Genomic DNA, 13,917 nt, shown 5'->3' on the forward strand with positions numbered 1-13,917 from the left:
TTTTATCTCCACATTGCATTAAAAGCTGGTTCAAAGGCTGTTAAGAGAGTCATAAAAACTCTTGATAGTAATTTACAGTAAGTTTGAATGATCTACAAAATTAGTGAAGATTGGAATAGTGGTTTTCTATACAAACTACTATGTACCTTATGATATTTCCCTAAAGAAATACAAGGTAAGTCTAATGTGCGTAGCAATGACCATAGACGGTAAGATGTTTCAAGCCTGTATTTCTTTGTTATAGTAAAGAAAGAAAAATATGTTATTTTTCAGCTTTTTTCCTAATGGTGGATTGTGTGGTACAGTTGTCAAAGATGACAGGTATTCTTTAAAGAATTTGCCATAAAAATGTCGATAAATTAGAAGCACTTTCTTTACACATTCCGTTGAAATTATTATAATATTCTGATATTATTGTGATATTCTGAGCAGAAAAAATATTTGATATTTTCCTAACATTGAATAGATTATAATGACTAAATGGGTTTTTGTATTTGTAAGAAACTGCAGGCTACCCTTCATGGTCAAGTAATATGTGTACTGTTTTTCTAATAATGGTTATTAAATATAGCATAACCTGCTAACGTATACTTTCATTTTGAGAAGTAGTGTTATGTATTGACCTGTTAAACTGCTCTTTTACAGCTTCTGTGATCTTTTTAGGGTGCATTGCAATTGTAAAATTTAACAACAGTTACATAACTATCAGAAAAGTTAGAATTGATATTTTAGTTAAAAATTCATGTAAGCATTTTACTTAATGTTTTGGAATATTAAAGATATATCTGTGAGGGGAAAGTAACAGCTTTAATAATAATTTGTAATAATTAGTTGTAACAATCTAGGCATAACTATAAAACTGATTTTTTTTTTTTTTTAAGTTCAAGGAATGTAGGAAGAATTAAAATGAATCCGTGTCATTTTAGCATTTCAGCCAGTTTCAGTAAACATTTTCTTTTGAGCTAAGACTACTTGTCCAAAATAGTCTTTAGGAAATGGAAATAGCTCATGCATCTTGAGTGTAGACATTGTGTATTGTGTATTTGGTATGTTTGGTATTTTGAAGCAAGCTTTTTCTACCAGGATTGTTCTCCATGGGAGGATTTACTTTTGTTTTAGGGACAAACTACTAGCAGTTTGGTTGGTGACTAGTTGTGACTTGACTTAACAGATGAGATGTGGTGTTAAAAAAAAAGATAATTTATTCTCTTAACTATCACTTAATTCTTAGTAAGAGAAGAGTAAGATTTTGGGACATTATGGTTGGTAAAAGCTTACCAAGGATTAAAGGTGACTGAACGAATAAATTGGTAAAAAGCCCACAGGGTACTGTTAAGTAGATGGATAAGACCTCTGTCTGGAGAAATCTTCAATCTGCAAGTTGCTGCAGGCTGGAAGTACTGCTTTGCTTACACTGTTTCTTGTCTGCTTTTGGTCAGAAAGAGTATACTGCCTAGATTAACAGTAGATTTTTTATCTGGTGTATTTATTGTTGTCTTCTAACCCTGTATGTGTCTCTGTGCCTACATGGTTGAGTCATTGCTCTTATTTTGCTTTATAAATTTGTTTCTCCAAATTGACTGCACAATTTGTGAACAAAGATAAATTTTATGTGATTTAAAAAACACTCTGTGAATTAATTTGAGGAATAATTAGTTAGAATTGTTTCTTCAAACAAATTTTATATTGTACAGCTCTACTACCTTGCTGATGATTAAGATTTTTGGGTTTGAAAGGTGCAAATTTTAGCAGCATCTACTATTTGAGTTCCTATTGGTGGTTTGTGGGGTTTTTTTTTGATAATGGTCATCATATTAATTTTTTTTCTTTTAATTTTTAAATTTCAAGTGCCTTTATGTCATACAAATGCATCAAAGCCAAAGCTTCCATTTTAAAAAAAGAACAAGAATTGCTGTCTGGAATGAACTCATTCTGTAAAAGTCCTTTACTCCTTCGTAAAAGTCCCAGATAACTTACAGATGGTTTTTCTTACTAAGTGAAATAGTCGTAGCAGGCAGTCAGAAGTGCTTGTGCAATGAGAAGGTTGAACTTCATACAGAAGTTACCATCTTGTATATCAGTTCTACTTGCTGCATATGTGACGTGCTTGACATAAAATCTCTAAAACCAAGGAAATGAAAACTGAGAGTATTAAATGTTGATTACTTCTTGCTTTAACCTGTATTCTTACTTCACTACCTGCCCAACTATTGAATGTCACCATGTTTCTTAGTCTTAGTCAGCTGCATCAGGACTGCAGCCTGCCATCAATTTGTTCCCCAAATTTGAGTAAGATTACCAGAACTGTACAGATTTCAGTGATGGGGCGTGAGGAGCAGGTCATGCTTAAGGGCATGTTTAGGGGCTGTCTTCCCAATAAAGAAGCTTGCCTGAATTGAGTTTGTAATAGTTTTGATTATATTTCTTTTTTTTCTGACTGCTTGAGCACCATGTCTTCCCTGGAGGTGCTAATAATTGCTTTTATAGTGAAGTCTAATCTCTTCCTCTTCAGTTTTGTAGCTTTGATCTTGGTTATACTGACTCTTACATGCTGTATTACCTGAAATTAGAATTGCACTTTGTGGATGAATCTGAAATACAACAAAAACTACATGCATGGCTTTCTGAATGGCTTTTAATATACAAATTTTATAGGCAATAATGTAAAGAAGCAGCTGAAATCCCATGAAATCAATAGATTTCTTTCGTGGTCTATTTCTTATGCAGTACATCATTATGGTTAGAAATACCTCTGAAGTGATGTAATAGTTTTAGTTTTTATACTTTTCAGAGAAATAGTAAATTTGCGTATGTAAATAAAATTTTTAAATAATTTTTCATACTATTTAGTATTACTTTGTAAGTAATTAAAAGGCATAGATAGGCCCAGTGAAACTTAGTGGCTTCCAGCTATCAACTCATCAAAGATTTTGTCTGCAGCTGTCATTTCTATTGTGTATGGTGTTTCAATCCGTGTTAGATTTGATGTATTAAGTATTAAGCAGATACGAACTTCCTTATGTTCTCTGCTCTGAACATCTCAGACTTAGAACCTGATCTAAATCTTACTAAGGTCAAGAGAATTTTTCTTTGGGTAACTTCAGCTGTCTTCTGAACTGCTTACAAATTTGTATTAATCTACAGTCTTTCGAAGGGCTAGATCAGGTGTGTATCTTTTTACTGAGGCTATTATATAAAATTGCATGACTTTATACATTTATTAATACATTTATTATATATCTTTTTCAGGGTATTGAGGAATGGAATATCGCCCATCTTAATACAATATTGGATGTTGTAGGAGAAGACTGTGGAATTTCTATAGAGGGTGTAAATACGCCATATCTATATTTTGGCATGTGGAAAACAACATTTGCATGGCACACTGAAGACATGGATCTCTACAGTATTAATTATCTCCATTTTGGGGAGCCAAAGTCATGGCAAGTTTAAATTTTTATGAAAGATGATTTTATTTACCTGTTTGTTTCAGCTGACTAAACCAAACAGATGGGGTACAATTGCTTCACAGTGACAAGCTTTCCTAAAAAGCTAAGATAGTAGTTTTTTTTTTTTTTTAAGCTGAGAATGCTATGAAATATGTGAGATTTGTGATGTACATCACAGTAGTGCATTCTTTTATTTTAAAGGAAAAGACTATTAAGTACCTAAGGCTTATTTGAGTTCAACAGAAAAAGATGGTAATGATTCAATATCATTCCGACGTTTAATGAGGTGGGAACCCCAAGACTATTTGAGGGAACTTCTGTAAGGCCTCTTTCAAATCAGTTGCTTTGGTTCAGTTGTCCTTTGGGACTGCCTAACATGTTTTGTATTAAACATGCATTTAATTGCTTTTTTGAATCAGTCATATTCTCTACTGTTAACTCAGTAGGCCCAGTAGGAAATAAGATTCAGTGTTAAAGGTACTTCCTAAATAGGACTTCTGCTGTCCTTTCTCCATAATCTTAGATTTTTGATTGAACAGCCTTAATAGAGAGACAAGTAGGTTTAGTGTTATACATATAGATTCTGGTATACATGTATCTTAAAGTATATGAGAAAAATTTTTTTCTTTTGATCGTAAGATCTTATTTTTTTCAAAATGCCTGTGAAGAGAACATAAAATTATTGGAAAGATATATATAAAAGATATGTTATGCTTAGTTCAGTTCTGGCAGTTTCTAGTCATGCAAACTTAGATGGAAAATTTTGTAGCTGGTAATTTCATAAAACATTATTGGTTATTTTTATACCCATACAAAAGAGAAAACCTATGCAGCATCATATATTTAAACTGAGAAGGTGGTAAATTGGTCAGCTGCTGGTTCTTAGGTCATTACTTTATGTTTACCTGCTTTTCTTGTATAATGGATCTTTTGTGTTTAGACAGAGAAGGTAAACACCACCTATTGTAGTAAGGCAAATCTCTGTTTTAAATTGATTAAGTATATATTTTTTTGAAATTGCTGCTTTAATAGAATTAGACATACTAAGAAAGTCTTCTCAGCCATAAGAACAGTAGCTTTGTGAAAAATGGATGTAAAGATAGGTAATTCCAAAATTTTCTAAGATGGTAGGACAAATTTAACTAAGACAATGATTGCATAAAAATTATTTTGGATTCTTAGCAATTTAAAAAGTGCTATTTAAAGAAAACCTCACTGCATATTTTAAAATTCCAAGCAGTAGAGCTTTTTACTTAAACCTTGAAGTCCTTAGACACCATGGATAGAAGCCAAGAAAACTTTTTTCTTTAGGTATTTTGATGGAGGTATGAGTTGATAATATGATAAATGCTTTTCTAGTTTACAGATACTTGTTTACACTTACAAATGAACAAAATCATTAAACACTGACCTCTCCTCTTCATCTTTTGAAGAAATAGCAGTGGATATAACTTCATTTTCTGGACCATATTGGCCCATATTGTTAAGAAATGCAACACTAAAAAAAGGTTGAGTGAAAGACAGTTAAAGATTTATTTGTTGTTACACATGTGCTTTTACTGGAGGAATGCTGCAATAATTTATGCTAATGCTGTTCTATATCAGTAAAATGTGTCTTGTGTTCATGTGATATTAGTGTAATATTTTCTTCAAAAAAGTGGAGGATGAGTTGAATCTTAGGATACAGATAGTAAAGATCTTGTCTGCTCTTTAAAAAATTAAACGGAGTTGACAAGTGCTTCCTTAGTGAAATCAAATACCCTGGCATGTACAGTAGTAATAAATGTTTTTTTAATTTTACTGGGTATACATGTAGTTATTCAAGACAGCCACATTGGTCTTATGGACAACTGAAAAATACTTTATTAAGAAGCATGATAGGCAGCGTGTTTTCTCTGAATTGTGAGGAGAAAACCACTTCTACCTGAGAGCCCCCATGAGAACTTGTAGGCAGCAGCTAAATCTGACTGCCATGGCAGTCTTTATGGAATTTGAAGCTTTCTCCGGTGTTTAGGCATAGACTAACTTTCATTTCTTCTTACGCTCTGTGCAGTTTCGCTTCCAAGAGGTACGCAAAGAAGTTTATAGTTTTATATTACGTATACGGATTCCTCCATTGACTGCCTCGTATGAAACACAGAGGAAAAGTGTGTCTGATAACCATTTGCAAAATCAGGACTATGGCTGTTTGTGTGTTTATGTATGTATATGTTTGTGTAATATATATGTTTGCTTTCTAGATTATTTCTTGCTTGCAAAAAAGTGCTAAAGAGAGGAAATAATTTGAAGGAGAAAAAGGAATTAAGAAAACTTAGAAGCTCTGAAATGGAACAGTATGAGGGGAGAAGAGAGGGGGATATGGTGAGGAAAGATTTGCTGGAAAGGGGAATAAAGTCTATTAAAATTACTTGCTATCAGGCAGAATTTTTACTGCAACTTTTCCTTTGCATTTTTTTCTGAGGGGAAAGAAATCTTGAAGACGGTAATTCATTTTACATCACAGTTTCTTAGAAAAAAAGTCTTGTTACCGAGAAGAACCATTGGTGTGATTGATGATTTACTTAATTTATTAATTCAGTTTGTTCTTGATCTGTTTAATAATGGTATCTGTGAACTGCTTATTAGTATTAAAAATTTATTCACTCTGCCATTTATTGTTAAATATTTTCTTCTATTGTGATTATTATTTTAGGGGTATAGGCCCTGACTAAAGAGAATTTATTTTTGTTTTGTGTAATAATTTGAGGAATTTTTTCATGTTGTTAAAGTATTGAACTGCTCTTGGAAATTAATGCCTAGCATAAACCAGATTTTTTGTTAATAGTACAAATGTTAGACTGTTAGTATGTGTATTAGATCCATGGGTAAAATAGAGATGATGCTTCAATTTATATTATAAATTTATAAATAAAAAAAAATCTGAATGAGATATTTACATTTTGGAAAGTAATTCTCGGTTTATCAAGGATCTGAAAGTAGTGCTTACTCTTTGTGCTGTTTACCTGACTCATGAAAAACAGTGGTGTTGATAGGAATTTTTTGAAGTGTTAAGATGATTAAATCTTCTTGAGGAATATCAATAATGAATATGTGAAAGCAGGCGCAAATGAATATTAAGCAGGCCCAAAGTAAATATTTTCATGGCACTGTGGATATTTCAAATAATAGTAATTGGACTAATTTATTCTTTTATTTTAGAGAAAAAGACTAAAGATATGTGGAGAATATATTTAATAAATTACTTTAGAAAGTAGTATTTTTTTAAAATTGTGCTCATTTTGTTCACCTTATATCTGATGGTGGAGGTCTGAATTCTTTTCTGCATAAAGAATCAGAGTTTTTACTTTCTCTTGAAAGGGGCACAGTCTAAACTTGTAGTATAATACACACATAATTTATGTATTAATTTGTGATGTTTCCTGTGACATTCCATCTGGTCTTTGCTTCCTAGCTCTTCTGAAGACTGGAAATTACAAGAAACAATACATTAGCTTAAAAACCCCTCCTGTTTAGTAATATATTTCATATATTTCAGGGTTGGTCAGTCATAAAATAAAGAGGAATATATGCTACAGAAAGAGAAGATGGTTCCATCTTTGTGACAATGTCAAAAAAAAGAGAAATCTGATCCCCAGATTGTCTAAAATTTTTGCCATGGGCAACTTTACTGTTACCTCTTGATTGCCATGGGTAGAACCTGTTTCTGTGGATTTGCCAGTGTAGAATGTGTACCAATACCTGTTCATCTTCATTTATGAAGTGGAAAAATGAGAAAAGATAGTTACACTATTACTATGATTTCATGTAAAGGTTTTCAGATTTTGAATCCCAGTTGCAGAGGAAATAGTGAGGAAGGGAAGGCATACTCAGACTGATGCTAACATTGTACAATTTAAGAACAAATACAGCAATAAAGTAAATGGTTAAAAGAGACTCATCTAGGTCCTGACAGGGCCTTCTGGAGTAGCATTAATAGGCTTTTCAGTGTGATCAGCAGCTGACAAAGACTGGTCAAAATTTGGCCAGGTGATGCAGAGTTCAGCATGAGTGGAAGAGTCTTGCTACCTTTGCACAAGTTATGCATACCATTGACAGAACTGACATGTTTCCTAGTTATGTTCTATGTCTAGGAAAAATAATAGAAACAGAAAATTACAGTGAAGTGCAAACTTTTAGTGTGAAAAATGGGAGTAATGTGTAAAACTTCTGTGAGAGGTGGGGAGACAGTTATGCTCAAATTAGAAGAGGAGAGGATTAGCCACACTTCTAGCTCAAAATTATAAGAAAAGTTAGAAATAAGAATATTAGGAGTCACAGAGATTACTATAATCAGAATAGGGATTCTGATTCTAGAAAGGTAGCTATAGTCAAACGGTATTGTGTTTTGTCAGCAGTCTGAAAGAGTTATTGTTTTGCTTGAAACTGAGCAATCATTTGGTAGTTAGAATGATCTCCATAAAGTGGGAGAACTTTGCTGAGTAAGATATGGGAATTGGAAGATAAGGACAGATTTTCAGTGTGTAAGTTAGAGAAGAAAGTTTTCAAAAGCTAACGACCAATCTCCTGAACTACTTTGTCTGCTGATCTGTGGGTTTTTGATGTTTTTAGTGATGGAAGGAACAGACTGCTTCATATTTCAGCTTTGTAGTTTCAGTAGAGCTACCATAGTAATGATTCTGTAGTACAAAATGTAACTTCTTTGGCTCTGATGTCTAGAACAATGTTAGTAATGTGGCACAGATTCGTATAATTCCTTCCTGAGGCATAGATAGAAAGATCAATATAAAATTTAAGAAATCTGACTAAATTTTTATACTCATATTGATTATTCTAGTAAAGTTGTGTTGTACCTGTGTAGTTTTTTGTGTTTAATACATTTCACTGTGCAAGCTCGATGACTTTGTGATTTTGCATTCATTCATCACTTTAAATTTATTTTCATTTTATTAAAATTTTAAGGTTATTAAATTTATTAGTAACTTCAAATGCTTTGCATGTCAAAAAAAAGCATCTGTTTAAGTTTAACTTCATGAGCTGCTTTACCTTATCTGTTTTGTGGACAAATCAAATTGTATTCAGTGTCTTTTGTTTTTTTTTCTTTTTTTTTTCTTTTTTTTCATCCTGGACATTAGAGGAATGCAAGGCAGGTCAGCTGTGAAGGTCCGAATATAACTGACAGTTCACTGAATTTTGTGCTGACCCATAGAAGTTTGTACTGACTCATAGGAAATCTGTTTTACTAGCTAACCTGATACATTTTTTTTTTTTTAATGACAAATACAGGTTTTATTTTCTGTTCTTGGAAATTAGGGACTTATGAACACATCATTCTGGGATGCTATTACAGCCTTCATTTTCGCCTTGGAAGTGATGTTAAGGGGTCCTTGGGAAAAGAAAAACAATTCTGAGATCTTTATATTCATGTATCTATTATTATCATTTAGCTACACTGCTTTTCTTTCTGTAAAAGTAAAATTCACTTTCTTTGAAACATACAGACTAAAAGCATGTGACTCATTCTAGCAGGATATCCCTGGTTGTTGTACAATGACAGCTATGCAATTCACAGAGCATGTTGCAGGTATTTATGATTTTTGGCATTCTTTGCAGCCAATGAAGACAAATTGTCCTTTTTCCTCTTTCTAACACAGTTTACCTGAGGGAGGAGTTTGATTTAATTTCCATCTCGAATATGTCCTTAAACCAGGATTTTCATGTTGGTACAAACTTGGTGATAGAAGCTTTTTCTAGAATTAGAATGGACAATGATGGTTGAAGAACACTTAATTTTAATAATTTGTGTAGGTTTTGGTGAAAACTTTTGAAACTCTGAAGCAATGCTGCTTAAAACTGCATTAGTAAGGACGTTGGCTAAGGTTTTCTGATTTTTTTTAAATTTATTTAAACACTATTTAATGCTAAGTGGATATTAGTCATGGACAACATACAGTCATGTTTCGCTGTTTAATTAAAGGTAGAATAGGGAGAATCATAGGTACACATCAAGTCTATGCAGTGGATTAAAGAGAAATGAAAGGCCTACTTCAGATACAGATGAAAAATAGGATCACTGTATTTATTTTTAGCAACAATAGTAGATTAGGTAGGATGCTTCTAAAAATTATATGTAAAATTTTGTTTCAGAGAGCACAGCTGTAATACTTAATGTTATTCTGCACTAATTTTTCTAAATAAACATTCTTATATCAGTATCTGAAGGCAGTATAGTTTTTAACTTGAAGTTACAAAGTTAGAGAAGCGTCATTGCTAAATTATTGAAGTTTGGATTTAATTAATATATTCCGTTAAAAAAGTAGCAATGATTTTCAATAGGTTGTTGTCAATCAACGTTCATAATAATGTGAAAACATTTTAACCACATACAATTGCATTTGTTTAATTTTACTAACATTATAGTTTAGGTGATTTACTTCTATTGTGAAGTTATTGCAGAAATTCTGATTGGTTTGTGACTTGTTTTCTGGCTACTTGGAGATTTTTCTTGATAAAGCCCAGGAGAACATTTCAGAGAGTAGAGCAAAAAAACAGATGATAATTTCTTCCCTGATCTTACAGGGATTTTACTATTAAAAATGTACAGATATTTGTTGCATTATTCTTGAAGGACTTGGTAGCTCTGGGCTGAAAGTGTTTTGTTTCAATCCCATCTTTGTAAGAAGGTTTGGTTGCTTCTAATGTGAAAATTCTCCTATCTCAATTTTTTAAAATTTAATTTATTCCTGGCTTTGTAGAAATTACAGCTGATCAATTTGATGATGTGGTGCTGCTTTGTTTTTTATTACATTGTAGATCCTGAAGAAGATATCGTGAAGCAATGCTAGAATTGCTTAAATTATATGTTCGTTATTATAAATTGAGAAGCAACTGCAGATGAGTAGGGTATATGTGCTATGAAGACCTGGCTCAGCAAAGAGCCTTAAAGTAATGAACTGTGATACCATGCTTAACTTCTAGGCTGCTCATCCTAGAAAGTATTTCAGAACCCTGAATTAAGCTCTGAGGTTCTGCATACTGTAGATGGGTGAAACTAGATGCTTCATAATCAAGTTGGAGCAAGCACATTGAATGGGGAACTGTCAAATCTAGCTAGTAGGCAAGTCTAAAAAGAGGGGAATGTTTGAAATTTTTATGCACGTTAATGTCACAAATGGGCCCAGGAGCACTATTACAAATATGTAATCCCAAGTTATATACAACGATTTTACCAGTAACTGAACTGAAATGGGCTTTTCCAGCTTGAAATTGGAAAGCTTGACTTTTTAACACTTGCAGTACACAGATATGGGAAAGAGACAAGGATGATTGAATAAAAAAAATCAATTTAAAGCCTAACTCTTTAAAACTCAGCTACTGTAATAATGTTTTGTTTCTTGTATTTTACCCTGGAGTTCAATTAGTGTAATGATATTTCTGATCAAAATTTGTTTTGGCATTTTTTCCTCGTCTCCTCATTCTCATTTTGATATCTGTATAGAAATTTAACCTTTTTAATTTGGTTTTTGGATATTCAAGAGCTTTGAGCAGTTTGTTTTTCATGACCTACGCATTATCAAAAGAATCAAATTATTATACCTTATACTGTAACCAGGGAAAGGGTTACAAGTGTACAACAAGTCATGCCCTGGCATTGTTTCAAAATATTTGTTGTCAGTCCATATTAAGTGCTTTTAGTCCAGTTTTCCCTGAGCACTGTTTATGTAGTAGAATTATTTTATGTTGTCTAATGTTTCTGCAACAGTCTCCCAAATGGAAATTTGAAAAAGTTGATATTGCTGTGGAGGTACAATATTAATTTGCCTTGTGTCTTCTGAAATGTCTGTTAGTTATTTCTCCTTCTGAAGCCTGTGATTTTATTCTGTGTTTTCTTTTGAATTAAGCATTTCATCTGTGATCCACATGGTTTTTGTTAATATCTTCAAGTATTGTACTAAAGAGTCCATTTTTGGCTTAAAGGAAAATAAAAGGAGAGGAATCATTTTGTTAGGTGTGTTGTTATATGGGTGCATCTCTGTGCAACATCCAAACATTCCTAATAAAAATGAACTTGAGTAAAAGCCATATTTTTTTTTTTCCTGTACTGGATTCTCTTTCTTTGCTATGCAAGGTAAAACTTGTATTTTACTGTAATGGACTAGCAGTTGTTGTTGAAAACATAAATTCATTCTCATAGAACAGAAACTGTAAAGGTACAGTAACTCAAAGTTTACTTAGGTTTTGCATCTGAGTATAAAATCAAATCAAATAGTAAGCAAAGTAGTTACTAAAATTAAGCAGGCTGTGAATTACTATTTTCAGCCAAGTTCCCAGAACATTGTTCTCTAATTTAATTTCATTTTCAAGTCAGCTATCTTAATTGTCACTAACCATGTTTTCTGAGCTAAAGACAGTACTGAGTGATCACAGCTACTAGACTACTGTCTCTTGTCTCTGCTGGGGATTTGAAGAATATAGGTAGGACGGGGAGCTTACATTGCCACTACTTTGTGAATAAACAGTGGATGTTATTGCCTGAGATTTTATTTACCAAAAAAAAAAAAAGAATTAATCTTGAAAACATACATGTAAATGTTTCAGAAACAAGAATTAATGGCTTAGATTTAATATTTATTACTTACTTGTAGTTATCTTGTTGCCAGTACCCTTGATTTGGTGAATTAATATGTGTTTCAGAAGATCTTTTTGAACAGTCCTCGACAAATGTATGTACCGTAATTTTTTCTGTCTTTGTAGTATGACTGTAGCAATGAACAGTGACATTTGAGCTTTTATCTCTTTTCAAAATTTTTAACAAGTATGTCTTCCTGAACTAATAAAATTAAAATGTAATTAGCATCAACATTTCCCTTTTTATCTGTTTCTTTGCTTGTTATCCAAGAAACGTTCTTTTTGCCTCTTAGTGATTTTAGCATTTAATGTCCATTGCATTTACTTTTAAAGAGGGCTGGCTTGGCCTTAAGATATGAGAAGTCAAACAAACATTAGTGGCTGTTTGGTAATGTAGCTAAAAGGAAGCTGGACACAAGATGATGAAAAATATTTTTCTAAAAGCTTTTAACACTGTTGAAGTTCTCATATGAGCTAACTATTGAGACTAAGAGTGAATACTTTTTTCTCTGACTTAGTGATCTGAGTTTAGGAGTTTTTTTGTTTAATGTTCTGTACAGTAGACCAAGGATCCAGTAAGATTCATGTCATTGTAATTTGACTGGTAGCCAAGGCAGGTGCATATATGTTAAAAAAGCTCAGTTTTCTAATAAATTGTGATAGGAACCAACCTTGAAGGGCCTGGAGAGTGACTTTGGGGCTCCTGGTGTCTGAAACTACAAAGATGGTTTCCTTTCCTTGGTCCTTTTCTTAGCTGTGAGAAAAGAGCAATGGCAACAGTGGGAAGAAGTAAAGGATTGATACCACAGACCCCAAATGAAGACAATGAAAAGCACCAACTTGCGTTGAATGAATTATTGCTTCATAATTTTAGATTAGCTAAAGAAATAGCTATGGCCCAGTTAAATCATGTCCCGTCTTATCTGAGAGACTTATTGAGAGCTCAGTTGTCCAGTTTTGCATTTTTGTAATATTGATAAGTACTTACATGATTACATGTACAAATGGAAGCATGTGACTGCATATTATCACAAAAATGTAGTAACGTACTTTTGGAAGAGTAACTTTTTAGGCAAAATACAAGTCCAATTAGGGACAGGTAAAGCAAAGTCAAGTCTCTAGTTTGAGTTTTTTGTTAGACATAGACACTGTCTGTTCATGTTTTACTTTATGGAGTTGTGTATTTAATGACATACATTACAGTAGATAATGGCATATGTAGCATTTGTCTCTGCTGGGGTGTGAAAGATGCAAACGTATAGTTTAGACTACTATGTATACACTAATGCATGTGTTACACAGAGTGGAGAACAAGCACAAACAGTTTGGAAGTACAAACAGAGAGAAACAAAATCCATTTTTGTAAGACAGTGAAATTCTTATTAAAACTGCAAGCACTGAGCAGAGTCAAGCTGAAAGTCTCTTTGTTTAATACCATTTGGAGTGGGTTGTCAGTAGGCATGGGTTTTGCTACAGTTCAACTTAGAGCACTGACTTCTGTGGTGGAAGTGTCTTGCTTCTATGCAGCAGTTTCAGTTGTAATAGAGTAAAACTCTGTGTGTGCAAATGAGAGCTTGAGGTAGGGTCATGTTTATTTCTTGTGCAAAATGAGGGGCCTAGGGTCCTTCACTTGTTTTTCTGAGTGAGTTTTCAGGGGAGATGAATGAAACCTGTGTTTACAGTGTAGTAAAAGAAAAAAGCTGTGTGTTGACTTAGTTCGAAAATGTGAATTTGGACTATGTTGTACAGCTGAATATGCATTTTCTCCTTTTCTGAACCATATTTTTTATAGAGAAGAATCAATCCAATGCTGTTGCAACGTTAAACTGAAACAAAAGCCAAT

At 33.0% G+C, this 13,917-nt stretch overlaps 1 protein-coding gene across 5 annotated transcripts in view; it reads left to right on the top strand.

The window, feature by feature from the left end:
* The window catches only part of KDM4C (lysine demethylase 4C), a 277,722-nt gene that overhangs the window by 35,082 nt on the left and 228,723 nt on the right, over positions 1-13,917 (top strand). For all 5 annotated transcript variants that reach the window (XR_012779017.1, XM_075527201.1, XM_075527204.1 and 2 more), the window contains exon 5: positions 3,250-3,443. Coding sequence is in view for 4 of the 5 variants with exons in the window: in XM_075527201.1 (XP_075383316.1) it covers positions 3,250-3,443 (194 nt within the window). In the remaining variant the exon portion in view is untranslated. The remainder of the gene's footprint in view (positions 1-3,249; positions 3,444-13,917) is intronic.

This window comes from Mycteria americana, chromosome Z (assembly GCF_035582795.1).
Source record: "Mycteria americana isolate JAX WOST 10 ecotype Jacksonville Zoo and Gardens chromosome Z, USCA_MyAme_1.0, whole genome shotgun sequence".
NCBI lineage: Eukaryota > Metazoa > Chordata > Aves > Ciconiiformes > Ciconiidae > Mycteria > Mycteria americana.